At 35.7% G+C, this 24,195-nt stretch overlaps 1 protein-coding gene across 3 annotated transcripts in view; it reads left to right on the top strand.

Moving 5' to 3' along the window:
* Positions 1-22,611, top strand: part of ANO3 (anoctamin 3) — a 427,969-nt gene extending 405,358 nt beyond the window's left edge. Inside the window, exons 19-25 of one of the 3 annotated variants that reach the window (XM_006872392.1) lie at positions 7,196-7,329; positions 8,410-8,562; positions 11,907-12,047; positions 14,465-14,468; positions 18,098-18,178; positions 18,357-18,462; positions 22,066-22,611. In XM_006872392.1, coding sequence (XP_006872454.1) covers positions 7,196-7,329; positions 8,410-8,562; positions 11,907-12,047; positions 14,465-14,468; positions 18,098-18,178; positions 18,357-18,462; positions 22,066-22,248 — 802 coding nt within the window. In that variant the 3' untranslated portion in view covers positions 22,249-22,611. Of the gene's footprint in view, positions 1-7,195; positions 7,330-8,409; positions 8,563-11,906; positions 12,055-14,464; positions 14,469-18,097; positions 18,179-18,356; positions 18,463-22,065 lie in introns of all 3 variants that reach the window. The other 2 variants (XM_006872390.1, XM_006872391.1) reach the window with 2 other exon arrangements.
* The last annotated feature ends 1,584 nt before the right edge of the window (positions 22,612-24,195 follow it).

Here is a 24,195-nt window from a genome sequence, read left to right as displayed (position 1 = left end):
AATTTCAATGTGCATTCCAACAATTCCTGGAGTCTTGGTTTTCACCAATACCTTCAGTGAATTTGCACGTCTTCCTTCAGCACTATCACTTCCTGATCGTATGCTGCCTCTTCAAATGGTTGAACATCAAGCAATTATTTTTAGTATGGTGATTCTGTGTATTCCTTCCATCTTCTTTCAATATTTTAATATCTGCATCATTCAATATTTTGCCCATATATTGCAACCAAAGACTTAAAGTTTTCTTTAGTTCATTCAGCTTGGGAAATGCTGTGTTCTTCCCTTTTGGTTTTCTTACTACCGGTCTTTGCACATTTCATTATAAGACTTTATTTTGTCTTCTGGAGCTGCCTTTTGACATTTCTGTTTAGTTCTTTTACTTCCTCACTTCTTCCATTCACTTTGTTGTTGCTGTTGTTCTCTTGAATTGGTTCTTACTCATAGCGACCCTAAATAGGGTTTCCAAGGAGCTGCTGGTGAGCTTGAACCACCGACTTGCAGCTCAAACCAATCTTGCAGTCCAGTGCATTAGCTTTGCAGTGCCAAACCAGGGCTTCATTCATTTTAGCTTTTCTAAATTCAAGAACAAATTTCAGAGTATCTTCTGACACCCACTTTGGCCTTTTCTTTCTTTCCTTTTAATTGACCTTTTGCTTTCTTCATGTATGATGTTCTTGATAATCATCCCACAACTCCAGTGGTCCTCAGTCATTAGTGGTCAATACCCCAAATCTGTTCTTGAGATCGTGTCTAAATTCAGGTGGGATATACTCAAGGTTGTGTTTTGGCTCTCGTGGACTTGTTTTAATGTTCTTCAACTTCAGCCTAAACTTGTATATGAACAATGTATGGTCTGTTCCTCAGTAGGCTTTTGTTTTGACAGATGATATTGAGCCTCTCCATCCTCTCTTGCCAAGAAATAGTTCAGTTGAGTCATGTGTGTTCTATCTGAAGAGATCCTTGTGTAAACACCATTTATGTTGTTTAAAAAAAAGGTTTTGCAATGAATATATTGCTTGTGTTCAAAATTCTATCATCCAGTTGCCACCATTGTTTTATCACCAAGGACATATTTTCTAACTACTGATCTGATACTCTTTATTTCAAACTTTCTCATTCCAATCACCAGTAACTACCAATGCATCTTAATTGCATGTTTGATAAAATTTAAACTGAGGAAGTTGGTAGAATTCTCAATTTCTTCATCATTGGATTTAGAGGTTGGTACATGAATTGGAATAATAGTTACATTAATTGATCTTCCGTGTGTATGGCTATTATCCTATCATAGGCATCACTACACTTCAAGATAGACCTTGAAATACTCTTTTTGACAATGAATGCAATACCATTCTTCAGTTTGTCATTCCTGGCATAGTAAATCATATAATTGTCCAATTCTAAGTGACTAATACCAGTCCATTTCAAGTCACTAATGCCTAGGAAAAGATCTTTATGTGTTCTATTTCTTTTTTGATGACTTCCAATTTTCCAAGGCTCATACTTCATACATTCCATGTTCTGATTATTACAGGATATTTGCAGCTGTTAGTTTTCATTTTGAGTTGTGACCGTCAACAATTGAAGATTCTGAAAGTTTAGCAGTTCAAACCCACCAGCCACTTCTCAGAAACCCTATACAGGATCACTATGAGCCAGCACCAATTCGATGGCACTTAATAACAACAACAACAACCTTTCAGAAGTAATTGTCCTCTCCTTCTTTCTAATCTGCCTTAGTCTGGATGCTCTGCTAAAATGTGCCCACCATAGGTGAACCTTCTGGTATTTAAAATACCTGTGGCATAGCTTCCAGCACAACAGCAACATACAAGTCACCACAGTATAGCAAACTGACATTTGTTGTTGTTGTTGTGGTTATGTGCCGTGGAGTCGGTTCCGACTCATAGCGACCCTGTACAGGGTTTCCGAGGCTGTAAATCTTTACGGGAGCAGAAAGCCTCATCTATCTCCCGTGGAACAGCTGGTAGTTTCGAACTGCTGACCTTGCGGTTCACAGTCCGATTCATAACCACTACGCTACCAGTTGATAATAAATTTTATTATTATTATAGCTGTATCAAAATATAGCGTGTTTTTTAAAATGTATACAAGCTTTGGTCCCTAATTAAGTAAAAGGTAAGAATTTGATTATTTTGAGGAATTTCCTGACAATAGGAGTTGAGCTAGTCAGCTAGTTGATGATAAAAATCGCTTAACTATAGTCATCAAATAATCCTTTGATTCTTTCTCCTTGCTAGCTTACAAATTGTTTCAGCATTTTCTTGAGCAGAGACCTTGGGGAATTTTAGCCCTGAAATTGTTTTATAAATAGTGTCCTGTTAAATTTTTTTGTTGTTATTTACCATTGAGTTAATTTTGACTCACGGTGACCTCATTTATGCAGAATAGAACTGCTCCATAGGATTTTCAAGGCTGTGACCTTTCAGAAACATATCCCCAGGCTTCTTTCCTGAGGTGTCTTTACAGGCAGTCTTTTATCTTGACTCTTGGAGCATAGATTGAAATGAACCAGATCTGGTTGAAAGTCTTGCTTTGGTTACTTGCTGTATTTACTTATAATTTACTTGGTTTCTTTAAGTCATACATAATTTTTTCTTTTGTAAAGTAGGGAATTTATGAATACTGAATGAGATGATCCAGTAATTTTAAAAGCTTATCAGTAAATGATAGAACCTTATTGTGTAGAGAGTTTTAGACAAATTCTCAATGTTCAGAGCAGATTAATATCAATCTCTTCTAGTTAAAGAAAAAATTGGTGATGGAAAATAGAGGGACCCTGTTTGTTCTTCTTTTTCCTTGGGCTATTTTCTTGACTCACATCCATGTAACATAGGGCGTGGGTAACATCAACTGAAAATAACTGAAATAATTAGGTATCAAGTACTAAGCACAGGAACTGCTATGCTGTGAATTCTTCCTAGTTCCATCAAGATGGTGTAGAAGTCATCGTAGTATTAAGAATAGTTCTTACTATTATCATTATCCATGTGTTTCTAATTATACCATGTACTTTGGACAGACCATTTTCACCATGGACTGGCCACAGAGGTCAGACTGATTATATAATTTCCCAAAAAGGCATTAGCCACAGACATTATTCAGGTATTTTTTCCAACACCTGGACAAAGGCCTTGCAGATTTAACAGGAGTTGACCAGTACCTAAAACAATAATTATCAAATATTTAAATTATAATTATCTTTCTTCAAGTAAAGACTTAAGCAGAATGGAAAAAGCAGAAATTACACAGTTCCAATCTCCAACCCCTCTTTCATCTTCAGGGGAACTCCACTGCATAACTTTGAAGCATTGTCTGTCAGTTGAGTCTGTGTGCTCCCATAAAGATTTACAGCCTTGAATACCCAAAATAGCAGTTCTTTTCTGTCCTCTACGTAGGATCATTATGAGTAAGAATCGACTCAATGACATTAGGTTTTGGTTATGGCTTCTTGCAATTCCCACTGAAGCTCTAGGATCATGACTAATTCAAACTGAGAGTTGGGTACCTTTTACTGAATCTTATAAGAGTCATCTCTTACTAGAGACATTTTCAGCCAACTCTTTAAATAATCCATTGTCCAGTAACACAAAAACCACCACTCATCTGTCAGTTTGTCATACTGTGGTGACTTGCATGTTGCTGTGATGCTAGAAGCTATGCCACAAATATTTTAAATACCAATAGGGTCACGCATGGTGGATAGGTTTCAACAGCTTCAAGACTAAGCTATACTAGGAAGAAGGAGAGGCATACTACTTCTAAAGAGTTAGCCACTAAAAACCTTATGAATGGCAGCAGAACATTGTCAGATATAGTGCTGGAAGATTAGTGCCTCAGGTTGAAAGGCATTCAAAATAAGACATGGGAAGAGGTCTTTTCACAAAGTAGAGTTGAACATAATGACATGAAGGAGTAAACTTTTCAGGATCTTCATTTGCTAGTGGGACACAACTCAAAATCAGGAGAAACAGCTGAAAACATCCATTAATAATCAAAGCATGAATATATAAAGTATGTATCAAGAAAAATTGGGAGTTATCAAAATGTAATGCGTAAAGATCGATATTCTAGGCATTAGTGAGCTGAGAAGGACTGGTATTGGCCATTTTGAATCTCATAATCGTATGGTCTACTATGCCAGGAATGACAAATTCAAGAGAAATGGTGTTTCATACATCTTCAAAAAGAATATTTCAAGATCTGTCTTGAAGCATTATACCATCTCTGTGATAGTGATACACCTACAAGGAAGACCATTTAATACCACTATTATTCAAATTTATGCACCGACTACTAACACTAGTGATGATGAAATTGTAGAACTCTGACAATTTCTTTGTCTGAAATGATCAAACATACAATCAAGATGCATTGATAATTACTAATGATTAGAAAATATGGCCTTGGTGATAGAAATTATGCTGGTGATCACATAGTAGAATTTTGCAAGACCAATGACTTCTTCATTGAAAATATCTTTTACAAGCAACATAATGGGTGATTTTATTATATGGACCTCACCAAATAGAATACACAAGAATCCAATTGACTACATCTGTGGGAAGAGACACTGGAAAGACACAATATCACCAACCAAAATAAGGCCAGAGGTCAACTGTGGAATGGACCATCAATTATAATGTGCAAGTTCAGGCTGAAGCTGAAGAAAATGAAAGCAAGGTCAAGAGAGCCAAAATATGACCTTGAATATATCCCACCTGAATTTAAAGATCATCTCAAGAACAGCTTTGATGAATTAGACATTAATGACCATAGACCAGAAGATTTGTGAGTTGACATTAAAAACATCATACAGGTAGAAAGGAAAATGTAATTTAAAAGAGGGGAAAGAAAGAAAATACCAAAATGGATGTCAGAAGACATTTGACATTGCTATTGAATATAGAAAGTGAAAGAGTTGAACAAACAATTTCAAAGGGCACCTGGAGAAGACCATGTAAAGTGTTATAATGAAATATGCAAAGACCTGGAATTAGAAAATCAAGAGAAGAGCATACTCGCTCAGCATTTCGCAAATTGAAAGAACTGAAGGCAAGATTCAAGTCTCAATTGCAGTATTGAAGGATTCTATGGGCAAATATTGAATGACAAAGAAAGCACCAAAGAAAATGGAAGGAATATACAGAGCAACTATACCAAAGAGAAATCATCAATGTTCAGACTTTTCAAGAGATAGCATATGAAGGCATTGTCAAAAACAAGGTTTCAGGAATTGATGGAATACAAATTGAAATCTTTCAACAAACTGATCAACTACTGGAAGCTCTCGTTCATCTATGCCAAGATATTTGGAAGACAGCTACCTAGCCAATAGATTGGAAGAGATCTCTTCTTTGTGCTCATTCTCCAGAGAGGTTACCCAACAGAATGTGAAAATCATTGACTAGTATCATATATATATCAAATGCAAGTAAAATTTTGCTAAAGACAATTCAAAAATGGGTACAACAGTACATTGACAGGGAACTGTTAGAAATTTAAACCAGATTCTGAAGAGGACATTGAACTAAGTATATCATTTCGGACATCAGGTAGTTCTTGGCTGAGAACAGAGAATATCAGAATTATGCTTACTTGTCCTTTAGTGACTATGAAGAGACTTTTGACTGTGTGGACCCTGACAAATTATGGGTAACATTACAAAGAATAGGTATTCCAGAACACTTAATTGTGCTCATGAGGATCCTGTATGTAGAACAAGGGGACACTAATTGGTTTCAAATCAGGAAAGTTGTATGCCAGGGCTATATTCTTCAACATATTTATACAATCTCTATGCTCAGAAAATAATCTGAGAAGCTAGATTATATGAAAAAAAAAAAGCATGGCATCAGGATTGGAGGAAAATTCATTAACAACTTGAAATATGCAGATGATACCACCTTGCTTGTTTGAAGAGATGAATTAAATTGCTTACTGATGAAGATCAAAGACCACAGCCTTCAGTATAGATTGCATCCTAATGTAAAGAAAACAAAGATCTTCACAACCAGAGCAATAACTAACATCATGCTGAATGGAGAAAAGATTGAAGTTGTCAAAGACTTCATTTTGCTTGGATCCACAATCAACTCTCATGGAAGCAGCAATCAAGAAATCAAATGACCTACTGCATTAGGCAAAACTTCAGCAAAAGACCTCTTTAAAGTCTCCAAGAACAAAATTTGAGGACTGAGGTGTGCCAGACACAAGCCATGGTATTTTACATTACTTCATATGCATGTGAAAGTTGAACAGTGAATAAGCAACACTGGGGAAGAATTGATGCATTTGCATTATGGTGTTAGAGTAGAATGTTTAAAGTACAATGGACTGCTAAAAGAACAAAAACATTGGTGTTGGAAGAAGTACAGCCAGAATGCTCCTATCAGACATGGTATCAGGAGGGATCAGTCCCTGGAGAAGAACATTATGCTTAGTAAAGTGGAGGGTCTGCAAAAAAAAAAGGAATAACCTCCAAGGGGATGGACTGGCACATTGGCAGCAGATTTGGGCTCAAGTGTATTAACAATTATGAGGATGACTCAAGATGGAGCAGTTTTTCATTCTATTGTACAATAGGATCACTATAAGAACCAAGTCAAAAGCAGCTAACCTTAACCTAAGTAATCTCCAATATATATGCCACAATTCTTTATGAGGTCACATAGTTTCAAGACTGACCTTGGGCTAGGACAAGAGCATTTGTACTTCCCCTCCAGATATAACAAACGGAATCATAGACACAGACATGTTGCCTAATAATTGTTGCTCACTATCTTAGCAGATTTTCATCACAAAAACTCAAATTTTTATGTTTGTAAAATCAGAGATATGGAATTACTTTCTTACAGTCATATAGCTGATACATCATAGGGTGAGGACTAGAGGATAAGTTTTTTGAAAGCCTGTCAAGGTTCAATTAACAATGGAACATGATTTTATTCATTTTCTAAGAATGGAACCCAGAATGAGCAACAAAGAACCCAGGCCACTGAAGCGTATGTGGGAATTAATTTGTAAATAAGTATATTGATTTTTATGGTCTCTAATAATGTTCTGGAAGACTGGGTTGTTGCTGGGGTTTTTTTGTTTCACATCAATTGTCAGTCACATGTTTTTTGTTTTTTTAAAAAAGGTGCTTAAAAATTCTTGGTCTTCTCTGATTTAGGCTGATCCAGAACTGGTGGTCAAGACATAAAATCAAGCGGGGAAATCAAGATGCTTCTATACCTCAATGGGAAAATGATTGGAATCTACAGCCTATGAATATTCATGGACTGATGGATGAATACTTAGAAATGGGTAAGGACAAACAAAACAAATCATGAGAAGCCTGCATGGAGCTATTAAACCTTCAGGGTACTCTTTGTCTACTGTTTGCAGGCTTTTGTTTAAAAGAAAAACAAAAAATTCTCATTTCCAAACTCAACCGTTCTGAAACGCATCTGCACCTTTATCTCAATAGCTAAGAAAGTATTAAAGTAGAGCCCTAGGGAAGTTCATTGCTTTGTTTTCTTAAAGCTATAACACCTGTCCAAAATAAATGGTTTCTCTCACAGTAGAGAATCCAGTTTTTGTTAAAATGTTTTGCAGAAATAAAACAGAATCAGTTCTTATGTTAAGAAACTTGCCATCCCACCCAAGTATAGCAATATTTTCTTTCTTAGGAAAAAATATTTGCATAGTCCCAGCCTGAGTTTTGGCTTATTCAGAAACATGCTTATTTATATTAAAATAAATATTCCCATTTAAAACCACTGTATGTTGCCTTGATGGAGCCCTGATGCATCATTTGTTAAAGTGCTCAGCTGTTAACTGAAAGTTCTGTGGTTCTAACCCACCAGAACTATGTGGCAATGTACCTCCATGAGGATATGCATCTTGGCAACTCTATGGAACAATTTCCCTCCATACTGTAGGGTTGCTATGAGTTGGAACTAGTTCCAGAACAGTGTTTGCTTTGGTTTGGTTTGTGTTGCCTTGACACTTTTCTATAGAAAAGACAGAACAAGGACAAGACTAGCTGTCTCAGGTCCCTCCCGTATCAAACATTTTTCTGTAAGCCTCTTTGCTCCCCTCCCCTTTTCTTTATGCTACATGACTGAATGGTATAGATATGGAGAGTACATAAACTTTCAATCCATGCAGGTATGACTGTAAATGCAGGTTCTAAAATGTTCTTGGTGTCCATCTTTTGACAAGTTAACTTAACACATCTGAGCTATGGTTTCCTCAAGTGTAAAATGAGATAAGCCCACTTATCTTGTAGGAATGTTTAAAGGATTAAAGACAATTTGTGAAAAGCACCTAATCTGACACACAGAAACCATTCAATAAGTGATCCTGTTTGTATTATTAATGTTCTAACACTCCTTTTTATAGTTTTGCAGTTTGGCTTTACCACCATCTTTGTTGCTGCTTTTCCTCTGGCCCCTCTGTTGGCTTTGTTAAACAATATCATTGAAATCAGACTGGATGCATACAAATTTGTCACCCAGTGGCGGAGGCCTCTGCCAGCCCGAGCAACTGATATTGGTAAGATTCAGAAATTAAATCATTTTTGTTTTGCTTTGGTTAAAAGATTATTTGATCTCCACCTGAGTACTATTTGGCTTTCTCCTACCAGTACTTCTTTCAACCTTAACAAAACTGATGTGTTTTATTTAAGAAGAGAATAAATGGAACATCAATATAGTTGATTCCCAGTGAGAAGCTGCTCTTATCTCTTGTGAATCTCAAATTTTATCTCTGAAAGCACTTACTAAATAAAAGTTACATCAATAAAATTAACAACTCATGTGCTCTTTTCCATGTATGTACCATTTTCCATGTATACTATATTATGATAGCCATTCCTAGAATTCATTGAAGAATATTTCTGTAAAAAAAAGTATTTGAAGGGTCACAAAAATGGATACTTCATGGGCATAACCAATCACCTCATGGAATCTACTTTCTTGGATTGTGCATCCAAACAAAATGAAATCTTTGACAGCTTCAATTTTTTTCTGTTTATCATGATTTTGCTTATTGGTCCAGTTTATGAGGATTTTTTCTTTATGTTGAGGTGTAATCCATACTCACCCATGTAATCTTTGAAATTCATCAGTGCTTCATGTCCTCTTCATTTTCAGCAAGCAAGGTGCCATCGCATATTGTAATATGTTAAAGAGTCTTCTTCTAATCTGAACGCCATATTCTTCGTTATATAATCCAGTTTCTCAGATTGTTTGCTCAGCATACAGACTGAATCAGCATGGTGAAAGGATATAACACTGACACACACCTTTCCTAATTTTGAGCTACATAGTATTTCCTTATTCTCTTTAAATAACTGACTCTGGGTCTGTATGGTTCTTGATGAGCATAATTAAGTGTCCGGGAATTCCCATTCTTAGAAATGTTGTCCATAGTTTATTAAGATTCACACAGTATAATGCCTTTGCATAGTCAAAAAAAGCACAAGAAAACATCTTTCCGGTAGTCTTTGCTTTCAGCCAAGATCCATCTGGTGTCAATAATATCTTGCATTCTTCTGAATCTCTCAGTGTACTGCTACAATTCTTTTTGGGTTATTTTTCAGTAAAATTTAACTTGCATGTGTTATTAATGATGTTTTTGTTTTGGTAATTTTTGCATTCTGTTGGATCGCCTTTTTTAAGAATGGGTACAAAAGTGAATCTCTTTCAATCACTTAGTCAGCTAGCTGTCTTCCAAATTTCATGACATCTTTTTGTGAAGACTTCTCCATTGGTATTCTGTCAATTCCTGGTGACTTGTTTTTTGCCAGTCCCTCAGTGCAGCTCAAATTCCTTCAGATTTTATGGGTTAGACCATAAAATAATGACTTTTACTCTTGAATAGTTCACTCTTTTAGAAAGTCATCTATATGATACCATGTTGATAAATGTAAGTCTGCTTCCTTCTTTATCATTGTTGCCTGGATTTTTATTTTATATTGTATGACTTTTTTGTTTTGTTTTAGTCCTCTAACTAGAGAAGTTTAGAGTCCTTTATTTACTCTTATAAATAACACCTGGTGTTCTAGTGTGGCACTGTAGGTTCAACACTGGACTGCTAACTGAAATGGTAGCAGTTCAAGCCCAATAGTGGCTCCTCAGAAACCCTATACAGGGTTGCTATGAGTTGTAACTAACTTGCAGCAGCGAACAACAATGTAATACCGAGGTGAAATTCTCCTTACATGTTGTATCTTAATATTTTCTTAGGATAAATTCCTGCAATGATGCTCTTGTGTTAAAGAGCATGCCCTACAAAAATATTATGTTAATTGCCATTCCCTGCACAAGTAAGTGAATGTCCTAGCCCATTCTTATAAATGTTATCCATAGTTTATTAAGATTCACACAGTATAATTTTTCAATAACTCTAGATGCACAAATGAGTGTTTTTCTTAATCCTAGACAAGAAGGAACATATATATATATTATTATATTTACTTACAGTATTATAACTAAAATTAAATATATTTTTAATGTATTTATTGGCTGTTTGTATTTCTTCTCTTACTGATTGTACTTATACCCTTTGACCATTATATCTAATTTGGTAATCTTGTCTCCATATTAGAAACATTAACCTTTTGATTTATATGAAGGGGCTTAAAAAGTTTGTGAAATTTTAATTAAATGAAATCTAATTTTTCCAGAACCTTTTTGAGACCCCATCATACGTTATAAACATTATTTTAAATACAGATTTTTAAATTATTTGCTTCATTATTTGTTTTAAAATTGATATCTAATTACATTTTTATATTTTCCTTATACTTTTTCATGTGTGTTATTTTAGAAAGACCCTCTGAAATTTTTATTTTGTTGTTTTTTATTTCACAGATATTTACTTAGCATTTTTTTTGTTTTTCAATATTTTATAATTTTATTTAAATTATTGATCCATCTGGAATTAGTTTTAGATGAAAGTCTTGAAATAAAGCTCAAGCTTTTATTTTTCTTCTTTTTAAGGGAGCCAATTTTCTCAAAACCCTTTTTTATTTTTTCTAAAACCACTCATTACATGATTTTTTCCTAGGGGCTTAAATTCACTTTTATCTTATACTAAATTCTATGTAAAGTTAAATATGTTTCCTTTTGTTAACTGTTCTCACTACTCATTCTTGGCATATTAATGTAATTAACTGTAATTTTGAAATAAAAAATTCACATATCTGGAAAAGCAAATTCATACTAGCTTTCTTTTGGACAGTTTTCTGGCTAATCTTGCAGGATAATCTCTTCCTTCTTTTCCTTTTACTTATTCTATACCCACCAATGTCTATTTAAAATATATTAACATGGGTTATATGTTGGGCTGTTAACCTAAATGTCAGCAGTACAAATTAATTGCCTCTCCATGAGAGAAAAATGAGGCTTCTGCTCCCATAGAGATTGACAGCCTCACAAACCCTACAAAAGGTTGCTATGTGTCCGAATTGACTCAATAATTCGCAACAAAAACAACAATCTGTAGAGATTTAATGTCATGTAGTATGACTTTCAATTTCTGGAATAAATTAAAAAGTGCTGTTGCCATTTAATATTGGTGTATTTGTTGATTTCATTATTTCGTTGTAATAAAAGTACTTTAAGAAAGTTTAGAAAATTGGTCAAAGAAGAAAATAAAACTCCCAATCCAGCTTCAGTTCGCATTTGTTGTACCTTCCAATATAGAGATTTTTGTTGTTTTTCCTGTGTTGTAACTTGTATCAACAAGACAAAACAAAGATACATTAAGAAACAATGAATTATTCTTTCTCCTTTAACCTTTCGCTTCTTCCTAGGAAATAAATGCTATTTGATATGTATTCATTGATAGGATTCATTCTCATCCTGTCTCTTTGTAATCTTTTTTCTTACTAGGTATCTGGTATGGAATTCTTGAAGGAATCGGTATATTGGCAGTGATCACAAATGCATTTGTAATAGCTATTACATCTGACTACATCCCTCGTTTAGTCTATGAATATAAATATGGCCCCTGTGCAGATCAATTGGAGAATGGTAACAAGTATGGTCAAAATTTAAATATTTTCCTGATATATTTGATTCTTGTAATAAAAGTGGTGATTTGTTTAGTGACTGTTAGGGGTGATGGTTCTCATCATTCCATTAATATGTTTCATTAGTGAAATCAAGTAAGGTCAAAAGGGTGGCAGTGTTTTATTCCAACATGGAGTTTTAAAGTAAATGTTTTTACATATAAACACATCACTGGTACAAAAATGTTATAAACACCATAATGTATTTAGAAGTCAAATTCTAGGACTGGAAGTTATGTTATAAATCATTCAATGCAATCTTCTAAATGAAATAGATTTAGAAATTACAATCAAATTATTGAAGGTAGCTTACGAAGAAATAGAGCATGAATTCACTCACATCTAGGAGACTTTTTAAAAGAAATGTATAGCTTGGGGCTTTGAGGCTCAGAGAATGTTGCCGTAGATTTCCCTCCCATGTGTTTTCTATTAAAATTTATTACATGTTTCTCAGGAGTCCTGGAGTGGCACTAGGGGATAAGCACTGGACCACAAGATTAGTTTGACCTGCAAGATCAGTGGTTCAGACTCAGCACCTGCTCCTCAGAAACCCTATATAGGGTTGCTATGAGTCAGAACCCACTTGACAGCACTTCACAAACAACAACAACACAGGTTTCTTGGATTCTGAGTTATTGACATTTTAAACTGGGTATTTATTTTTATGGATGGTAAAGACTGCCCTGTGCACTGGAGGATGTTTAGCTGCATCCTTAGCCTCTACCTACTAGATGTCTAGCAGCAACCACCCTACTTCTCAAGTTGTGGTGATCAAAAAATTGTCACCAGATATTGTCAGATATCGAGTGGGGGTCTAATTGGCCCTGGCTTTAGTAGGTTTTTGTTGTTGTTTTAGTTTTCAGAGTGTTCCTTCTTGAAGTCAGGTATTCAAAGAATAAAAGAAAACATTGGATTTGGGGAACAGAGAGGAATTAGAGGTACTTAGAGTCCTTAGGAGAATACTGAAAGTGCCATGGCCTGCCAAAGGAACCAATAGCTCTGTTTTGGAAGAAGTGCAGCCAGAGTGCTCCTTGGAGGCCAGGATGGCTAAGCTTCGTCTCTCATACTTTGGACATATTGTCAGGAGGGAACAGTCGCTGGAGAAGGATGTCATGCTTGGTAAGATAGAGGGTCAGAGAAAAAGAGGAAGACCCCCAACAAGATGGATCTGCCAGGTGGCATAATTGATGGACTCAAGTGTGGCAGCAGTAGTGAAGTTGGCCCAGGATCGGACATTGTTTTGTTCTGCTGTGCATGGGGTCGCTATGATTCGGTTCCGACTCGATGGCACCCGACGGCAACAATAAGGAGTCCTGGTGTGGTGCTGTGCTCAAAAGATCAGTGGTTCAAACCCAACCTCCACTCCTTAGGAACTATACAGGGTCACTATGAGTCAGGAGAACAACAGCAACAAGAGTTGTAGTTGGTGATTACCTAAGTATGGAGCCACAGTGGACCCTCCACAGAAGAGAAGTGCTTCTCCTTCCTTCAGGAACAAGTTGGCTAACACTGCTTGTCTGGATGTAGGATACATACCCCAACAGGCTAAGTCTCTTAAGCCTCATGAAATCAACCATTAGCCCTCTTTACCAGCTGATGCTTTCTCTAAATACTGAAATGTGTTTCACAACATAAATGTCTCACATTTTCAGAAAGAGACACTGAAGGCATGGATATGATTTTTTTCTATCTCATTTTATTTTAATGTTTTGGACTCTTGCCAACGACTTTTGACCTGGAATCAGATACAAATTTTGTCTGTCTTTTTACTACAAGTCATAATGCCATCAATCTGGACTTAGTTGGCTCATAACAAAAAGCATTCACATCTCTTATGAATAATTAATGGTATATTAAAATATCATTTTATGAACTTTAAAATATTTAAATATGAAGCTGTATTAGTATTAATAGTAATAAAACAAAAAGTCATTTTTCTCTAATTCTAAATGATTTGAAGGAGGTCTTAAGAGTTTGAAATACATAGGTTTGTTTGACAGACCTTGTCCCAGGAAGTATTATTTGATTTATGCCATATTCAGAAGCAGACTTGGAACTGGGGATATTGCTAATGTCAGATGGATCTTGGCTGAAAACAAAAATCCAGAAGGATGTTTACTTGTGTTTACTGACTATGAAAAGGCTTTCAACTGTGTGTATCATAACAAACTAAGGCTCACCTTGGGATAAATGAGAGTTGCAGAGCACTTGATTGTGCTCACGAGGAATTTGTACATAGACCAGGAAGCAGTGATTGGAGCAGATCAAATGGACACTGAATAGTTTAAATTAGAAAAAGATGTACATCAGGGCATATCCTTTCACTTTACTTATCCAATCTACATGCTAAGCAAACAACAGAAATTAGATTATATAAAGAAAAGTATGCCATTAGGACTGAAGAAAGACTCATTAACAATCTGGGATATACAGATGACGCAAATTTGTTTGTGAGAAGCGAAAAGGACTTTAAATACTTATTAATACAGATCAAACATTACATCCATTACTATGGAATGAACCTCAATATAAAGAAAACAAAAATACTCACATCTGGACTAATAAATTCCATCAAGATAAACAGAAAAGACTGAAGTTATCAAATATTTAATCTGGCTTGGCTCCACAATCAATACCCTTGTAAACAGCAAAAGACCTCTTGAAAGTGTTGAAGAGCAAAACTGTCTCTGTCAGTTTTATGTCAGGATTATGGTGCTCTTGACCTGAACCATGGTGTTTTCAGTTACCTCGTATGGAAGTGAAAGTTGGACCGCTAATAATGTAGACCATAGGAGAGTCGATGCATTTGAATTATGATGGTGGCAAAGAATGTTGAAAGCCCCTGACAAACAAAACCAATTTATTTTGTAAGAAGTATAACCAGAATTCTCCTTAGAAGCAAGGATGGTGAGACTTTGTCTCTAGAACTTTGAACATGTCAGGAAGGCCCAGTCCCTGGGGAAGGACATCATATTGGCAAAGTAAAGGGTTAGTGAAAAAGAAGACCCTCAGTGCAATGGATTAGCACAGTAGCAGGAACAGTGGGCCCCAGTGTAGCAATTGTGAAGAGGGTGCAAGACCAGATAGTATTGCATTCTGCTGTGCATCTGTTGTTGCTAAATGCTTTCAAGTCATTTACAACTCATAGCGCCCCTGCATAGGGTTCCCAAGGAGTGACTGATAGGTTTGAAACACCAACCTTAGGGTTAGCCGACCAGTGCTTATCCTACAATGCCTCACAGGACCCCAAAGTGCTTATGAGCCAGAACTAACTTGATGATGCCTCTTTACTGCCACCTAGTGTCAGGAGGGAAAATGTTTGTGGGTTTTCCACTCAGCATTTCAGGACCTCCTGTCATTCTTCACGTAAATGACTGACTGTTGTTGCTTGTGCCTTTGAGTCGATTCTGACCCATAGCACTCCTGTATAGGGTTTCCAAGAAGTAGCTGGTGATCTTGAACTGCCAACCTGTGGTTCAAACCAGCTTTTCAATCCAGTGCATTAACCCACAGCGCCACACCAGGACTTGGGATGTAAAATAATTTCAAACAGGGATTTGTCGGACTTATATAAGGTGGGAAATACTTACTAAGAGGGGTCATTTTTTTATTTTTATTTTTTAAGGTTTTTATTGTGGATTGAGTGAAAGTTTTCAGGGCACATCATCGGTTTCACATTCAAACATTCATATACCTTGTTTCATTACATTGATTATAATCCCCTCCACATACCATCAGTTAACAGAGTTTCTCTCTATCCTCTTTTTTTTGGGGGGGCGGGGGGAAACTTTGCCTTTTTGGAATTTACAGTCTCGGCTTTTAGGGAAGGTTTTTACATTTATCTGTGGTATCCAGGGCTCATATATGGAATTACTAACCAGCATAACTGAATAATCAGATAAGGGACATTTTGCTATGTCTGCTAGGTGGCTAAAGTCTGATCCTCAGAGCCTATGGTTTGGATGGTCAGCAACGCTTGGGCCTACAGGGACTTGAACTCCTGACCGGGTCTGCACGGTCTGCATCAGATTCCCCCTTATTTATTATTTGTTTAAGGGAAGAGGGGTCATTTTGCTTTATTATTTCCAGGTATACTTAGCAGCTCAATTGGAATAAATTCATTGAGATTGGAAAATTTCAAAGCAAACTGGCAGAAAGACAAGGTACAAATAGAAAGGAGAGTATCAACAAGGCAGGAATTAAAATGACAAGTAGTTATGGGGTCTAGTATTGACAGAGAGGAGAGTTCACACAAAGTGGCACTGTAGTTAAGAATGCAAATTATAGAATGAGAAAGATATGTGTTTGAATCTAGGTTCTAACAAACATTTGTGTACCCTTCAGGGATCCATCACATCAAAACTATTTTTGTAATGACAGTAAGACATTGTTTACCTTTTCAACATACTTGTCGTGCTTCATGATGTTGTTGTTGTTAAGTGCCCTGTGTAGGGTTTCTGAGATCAGCAGTCCAGTGCCTAACCTACCAGGACTCCTGTACTACTGTATTGCAAGAATAATGATGAATAACGTTTCTGGTGCTTTTGTATGACTCAAGGTATTTGTACCAAACAGAACTAATGACATTTGTATTCTACATCCCTATATAATCACCATGAAATGCCCCAAAATGCCAGTTTGATTTCATAATGCCCTTGATAAAGCAGTAGCAGTTAACTTAGTCAAATCTCAACCCTTGAATAAATGTATAAATGAGCAGTGTGCATAAAATACTTCTGCTACATACCAAAGTAGGGCAGTTACCTTAGGAAAAGAGCTGTGTTATTGTTTAAGTTGCAAACGGAATGAGATGTTTGTTTTTTCATGTGAAATAAAGATTGCTGGCAAACTAATTATTTAGAGTTGGCATTTTGCAGACTTTCTTATTTAAAATGCACATAATCAGCCTGTCAGTTTAAGTAAAATAACTGACAATATTTGTTTCTGCTGATGAAGTTCAAACTTTGAAGTGAAAACTCAAATTTTGGAGAACTTTTATCTACCAGTGGGTGTTTAAAAGTTTCCAATTACTTAAAGATTTTTTTTCTGATAAAATCAGTGGTTGTAGTATTGAATGAGATTTTTAAAAAGTTATTCTATATTAAGCAATTATCAGTATACTACAATAAGCAATTATGAATATAATAAGCAATAAAATATTCACCGAATATTTATTCATAACATAACTCAGTGAACTAATATTTTCCACATGACTCATATTTGATGTTACAAAACTGTGCACTGAGCTTGTATTAAGAGTAATATAATTAACACCAGCAATACAATTAATGTCACTGAATTGTACATGTAAAAACAATTCACATGGCAAATGTTGCAAATGTATTCACTAGACATACATTTTGGGTTTTAATGCATAGGAGAGGATCTCTGTTAACGTAGTGATTACGAGTCAGGCTGCGAATCTCATGGTAGTTCGAAACTACCAGCTATTCCACAGAAGAAAGATGAGACTTTCTGTTCCCGTAATGATTTACAACCTCAGAAACCCTACACAGGGTCACTGTAGTCAGAACCAACTCCACAGCACATAACCACCACCAGTGCATAGGAAGTAATCAGTTAGCACAATGTCTAGTGTATGACCAAGCCTGTGTTAAGGAAATGGATCTTGACTCACAGTGACCCTATAGAGTAGAATGACTCTATGTTTTCCAAGGTTGTACTCTTTATGGAAGCAGGCTGCCATAGCTTTATGGAACAGTAGACTAGCAACCAAGTGCTCAACCACTAAACCACTAGGACTCCTTTGAAAGGAGTAAATGTAAACCAAATGAAGGGGCAAGATGGAAGCTCTTGCAGGAAAATGGCACAACAGAAGTCTATCTCATTAAGTTACAATTACAGATGTAGTGGAGTGAGGGAATGGAATAAGAAAACTGAATTGCTAGGAGTTTGTAGTTAGATTAGAGTAATAATGGCATTTGTAATGAAAAAACTGGACCTGGAATTTATGAATCCCTGAATCATATAATACTTTTCTTTTTCTTCCAGTTGCTTAAAGGGATACGTCAATAATAGCCTATCCTTCTTTAACCTGAGTGAGCTTGGCATCGGAAAATCTGGTTACTGCAGGTAGCAATTTGCAAATTATAGCTATCTTTTCTACTTGTTTTCACCGTTTCATCTCCTCCCCTCTACATGTTAGTGAATACATTTGAACAGTCATTCTAGTACTTTTAAGAAATTAAGAATCGTTTTGGTCTCCATGCCCTGATCTCTGTTTTTCACATTCTGATTTTGTTGATTTCAGGTACCGAGATTATAGAGGACCTCCTTGGAGTTCCAAACCCTATGAATTCACCTTACAATATTGGCATATCCTTGCTGCCCGGTTGGCCTTCATTATCGTGTTTGAGGTTAGTCATAGACCTAGAAGGAAATCACTGTAGGTAAATGTTTCCCTCGTTGATGTGAGTTGTCTCAACTGAAGTCAGTTTTTTATTGACTTCAAAAAGGGAATTGAGTAGTTAGTTCCTCAGTACAAAGCTCAGCTAAATAATAAGGAGATTATTGTACGTAAAGTGCAGAATAATGTCAATGGGTAAGGTACCTGAAACCTAGGCTAAAGGAAAGTACCGTACAGTTGAACTGAAAACTTAGGGATCAGGATGTTTCATTGGCAGTGAGTTTTGTTTTGGGTTAGTAGCCAAGCTGAAGTTGAAGAATGGGGTACATAATATCCATTGGGAAAAAAAAAAATCTATATTTTCCAGGAGTGAGAAATTTATATTTTGAATAATCAGCTTGAATTACATTTGCTCACATGTGTATTTGTGTAACGGACACTGGCTAAATCCATAAGTGATGTTTAAGAACACTTTTTTTAAAGAATGCATAGATTTAGGTTGTTAGAGTCATGCAATATTAAATTGTTGTCCTGTAAAAAAATTGTGGGCATGTTATAGTATTACTGCTTTGTTTATTAAATAACTCAAAATGACACGGTAAAATACTCTCTGAAGCAGCACTAGGGTCTATGGAAAGACTTTGAATGTATCTGTTTCCTATGCTCAAGATTATGGAGAGAAAAGGATGGCCGTAGCTAAGACTTTTTAAAGTCACCGGTGCCCCTCAGCTGATCTCAATAAAATACCTCAGCTTTTGTAGTAAAATCTTCCTTGTATATAAAATGAAATGCTTACTTCTAAAGATCTCACACAAATCTGAAATTCTAGTACATGGTGACTCTATAAGCCTACCTGGTGACGTTTTGGGTTATAAATTGGACTGCTAACTGCAAGATCAGCAATTCCAATCTGTCAGCCATTCCCCAGGGGAAAGATGAGTCTTTTTACTCCTGTTAAGATTTATAGCCTCAGAAACCCTATTTCGCTGTAAAACAGAATGATTCCATAGCATACAACCCCTCTGTAAGTTCTGTCGAGTCAGTTCTGACTCATAGCGGCCCTGTGTAGGGTTTCCAGGGAGCATCTGGTGTGTTTGAACCACCAACCTTGAGGTTCAAACCAACCTTGAAGTCCAGTGTATTATCCCACAATGCTACACCAGGACTCTACCACCACTGTAAGCTTATAAATAGGCTTCCTGAAAAAAATGATCCTTTCTACTTTATTACAGCTAGCATAAGAACTCTAGGTATATTCATGACTTAGAAAGGTAGTTTTTAATCTATGTAATTTGATATACACTTTTTAATTGTAAGTGTTCTTTTTTCCAAAAGTATAACACCATAGTCCTCAAACTGACATCTTGTGCAGCAGATTTACCTAATGCAATTTGTCATTTGATTTCTCGACTACTCCTGCTATGGGTGTTGATTGTGGATGTAAGAAAAATGAAGTCTATGACAATTTCAATCTTATCTCCATTTGTTGTTCTTGCTAAGTGCCTACAAGTTGACATTGTATAGGGTTTCTGAAGCTTTCAAATCTTTGAGGAAACAGAAAGCCCCATCTTTTTCCCACAGAGCCACTGGCAGGCTAGAATCCTAGACCTCTGGTTCCCAGTCCAGTGCTTATCATATAGAGCCATCGGGCTTCCTTTCTTCATTTATCATGATGCTATTTTTCATCCAGTTGTGTGGATTCGTGTTTTCTTGACATTGAGGTACAATCCACAATGTACGCTGTAGTCTTGGATCTTCATCATTGTTTTAAGTGCTCTTCATTTTCAACAAAAAATGTTGTGTCATCTGTATATTGTAGGGTGTTAATGAGACATCCTCCAATCCTGATACAACTTTCTTCTTCATATAATCCTGATTTTCAGACTATTTGCTTAGCATACAGATGTGGTGAAAGTACACAACCCTGGCACATACCTTTTCTGTTTTTAAACCATTCAGTATCCTGTTTGTCTATTGGAACCACTGCATCTTGGTATTAGTAAAACCATATGTAAATAATGACAGATTCCCCACTTGACCTGAAAGTTTTTGTTTGTTTCTTTTGCTTGCCTTAAGGTGTTGCTAGAAATTTCCACATTTTGTTGAACAGCAGTGATGTGAGCAATCATGTCTTGTTTCCAACTTCCGTGGAAATGCTTCTCAATATTTTTTTCTTTATTTATGATATTTTCTACAGGACTTTTAAACATAAATAATCTATTATTGGATACTTGAGTTTTTCAATAAATGGACATTAAACCTTAGTGAATGTGTTCTTTTTCATCTCTTGAAATAATCAAACAATATGCCATAAATGTGGTCAGTTTAATGAGCTTTTTTTTTTTCCTTTTTAATGTTGAACCATCCTTAAATATTAACCTGTCTATATGAATCAATTTATCGGGTAGATTTTGACCATGTTATAGGACTTGGAACATATTTTTCACTAATTTAAATTTTTTGTTTTTAATTTAACTTTTTTGTTTCTCAAGACACACCACTTAGGATTTCTGTAAATTGTTCTATATCAGATATTTGCTCTGGAAAGAAACTCCTAAGTAGCCACTTTTTGATAAAAAGGAAAATAGGGCTTGATTTACTATGCTCCCCTAGGTATTTTCTACTCTGCAATGAAGTTTTCAAGCGCAGTTAGCAAACACAGTTAATAATTCCTTGAATTCTTCCCTTCCACATACAGTTTCTGTTGACTGAAAATCCTTTAGGAAAATGTCTTCTTTTCTAAAGGTCATTCTAAATCTATAAGTATCAGATTTCTTTTTTTTTTTTCCTTTCTGAGAATTTGAAATTTCTATCCTTCTTTTGAAAAATTTTGAACACTTCACATGTGTTTGTTCATTTTATGCCAACTTGTTAAAAGATAATATCATTATTGCCTCTTCTGAGATGAAGAAAGTGAGGCACACACAAAATAGGCGATTAGCCTAAAGTTATACAGCTAAGAAGTATAAGATTTGTTCAGCATCAGTACTTTTAACCATTAGACATATTGCATTTTTGAGTTTTGTTCCTATACTTTTATTTTTATTATGTAATAATTTTTGGTCAGTTTTTTTAATCCAAGAAATATATTTTTTTATAGAAAAGCTTATATAAAACTGATACAATATTTTAAAGCAGTTATGATACATGATTTAATAATAGAGTAAAAGTTCCTATACTGAAGATTAAATCTAATTTCAATATCACAAGCAAACCTTATGCTGTGTGATTTATACTGTATTTTGGAGATTTGTTGGACATGATTTCTCCCTGGACTTGGTTTTTCTTGTCTGTATATATTAAGGAAGGGCATAGCAGTAGTGTATAATATATATGGGTTTTATAGACTTAAATTTAAGATACATTGAATATTTATAAAGTTACTTTAACATGGGCAGTAATGAGAGGAGGCAATCCTGTTTCCTCCGAATACTTAAGTGTTTGAGGGCCACAGTACTATCACCAATACAATTTTTGAAAATATTCTAGATGATGCATACTGTGTTCTGATTCTTGATTTTAAGAAAAATGCAACATTACTCATGATTGTTCAGTTTTATAATTAGCATCCCAGAATATTTGAAAGGTGTTATTTCTCCTCTTAAATTTTCAGCACCTTGTATTTGGGATCAAGTCTTTCATCGCGTTCCTGATTCCAGATATACCACAAGACCTATATGACCGAATAAGACGAGAGAAGTACTTAGTCCAAGAAATGATGTATGAGGCTGAACTAGAACATTTGCAACAACAACGGAAAAAAAGTGGTCAGCCTGTTCACCATGAATGGCCTTAGTTAAAACCTGTTACCCAGTCAAAGCAGTACCATTAATGGGAAGGAGTGATGTCAAATTCACATTCTGGGTGGGGTCTAGGAGGAAAGCATGCACAGTGAACAGTATGTATACTATGCTACTTGGAAATGCATAATACCCTTCTCTGATATTTAGAATATCGGCTCCTAGGGAAGAAAAAAATTGCTCATAACCTTTAAAAAATGGTTATATTAACATTGCAGGAGGCCAAGATGTAATTCTCAGAACCAGCCCCAGTGAATTGTGTGTTTGGAGACCTCCACCGTCCATCAACAGCAGTAATATGAAGGATGGTGATAAGGTTTCTAAACACAGATAATCATGCAAATGTTCAAAAGCCAGGCGCTAGTTAAAGCCTGACATGGTTTTTCACTCATATACTAATCTGTCAAACCTTTGGCCCAGTTGAGATAGAAGTGACTTAAATCGGTTATTGCCTTTGCTGACAGAACTCAGTGTCCCTTCAGCTTACAGGCTTACAGGAATTGCCCTTCCTCTTGCTGAGATTATGGATTTGCACCACAAAGTATTTTAATGCTGCTGTACATCAACTATGCAGTTGAAGAGTTGTATATAACCTTTACTATTCAAACCAAAAATCAAAGAGTCCCCAAACAATATCATTCATTAAAATAATATTTTATTCCATTGATTACATCCAAATGTTCTTCTTCCTGGCAGAACTATACATATTTTTTATTTTGGTAAATGCTAAGAAAGCCACAGACTTATAAAATATGAGTGGTCATTCTTATATCATTAGATCGCAAGTAATCTATAATTTACTATGGCATGCTGTTATTGTGTGTTTAATTTTTCCCTTTCAGACCTATTGCAATAGCTCTCACAGAGTGCTAACTTTAAGTACTGTAAATATGTGACTTTTCCTTGTACTATTAAACTTTGAAGCTATGTGATGCTAACTGCTGCCTATACGGTTCTGACATCAGGTACATGGCATGCCGGTATGATTTGCAAAGCCAGGTGCTTTGCAACATGTATGCTTTTCCAACAATGTGCACTCTTGCTCATGAGCTGATGACAACAATGCATGAATATAAATCTATATCTTTTTTTTTTTTTTTTTAACTTTCTTTTACATCGCCGAAGGGAGTTTTGTATGTTATTTTTTTGTTGTATTGATTTGGATCATAGATTTAATAGATTGATTTTCTCTAGACACAAAGTTAAATTAGTAGTTAAAAACATCATTTTACCTTTTCATAGATGCACAGAATTAGAAAAACTGGGTCTTATTTTGATTTGCCATATTAATGTTTATTCTATCTATGAGTCTGTCTGTTCACAGAATAATGAACAGAGAATGACAGGGTATTCATTCAAGGAAAGCAACTGCTGTTGAGGCATACATTTTGGATAGAATGGGAAGAAAGAGAAGAGTTAAAGTTGGGGAATATGTGGTAGAAATCAAGACACTTTCCCTTTCAAACCAATCAAGGACACTATCAGTTTTCCTTTACTGAGTGAATTGGGAGTGGGGATGAAGGATAAATGAGGGTAAGGCAAAACATATTGCTCTTAGAGTTCACTTCATATATGCTTAAGTATATTACAAGCAAAATGGTTTCACATGTATCTATAATCAGTGGACCACTGTGGGCAGTTCCTCTCAGTAATACACTTAGTCTCATTAGGTTGCCTTCAATAAAAATTCCAATGCAAATAGTGGCTTCCAAGGGGATCTGTTGGGCCAATTAAGTTCAAGGTTAAGAGGTTAGCTCAGAAGTTTATGTTGACTATTTTTTGGGGATTCCAAACGGTAATCTTCATAGAGGATCTCAAAGGACACAGTACAATCATAGGGACTTATTGGGAAGAAATTTAAAAACTGCACTGATGAGAAAAAGGCCAGAAAATTTGCACTGAGGAATATGTTTTCTTCATGACAATGTATCTGCTCGTTCTTT

Source organism: Chrysochloris asiatica, unplaced genomic scaffold (assembly GCF_000296735.1).
Source record: "Chrysochloris asiatica unplaced genomic scaffold, ChrAsi1.0 scaffold00196, whole genome shotgun sequence".
NCBI lineage: Eukaryota > Metazoa > Chordata > Mammalia > Afrosoricida > Chrysochloridae > Chrysochloris > Chrysochloris asiatica.
The sequence above is the reverse complement of the archived record's forward strand: the minus strand, read 5'-3'. Positions and strand labels throughout refer to the sequence as shown.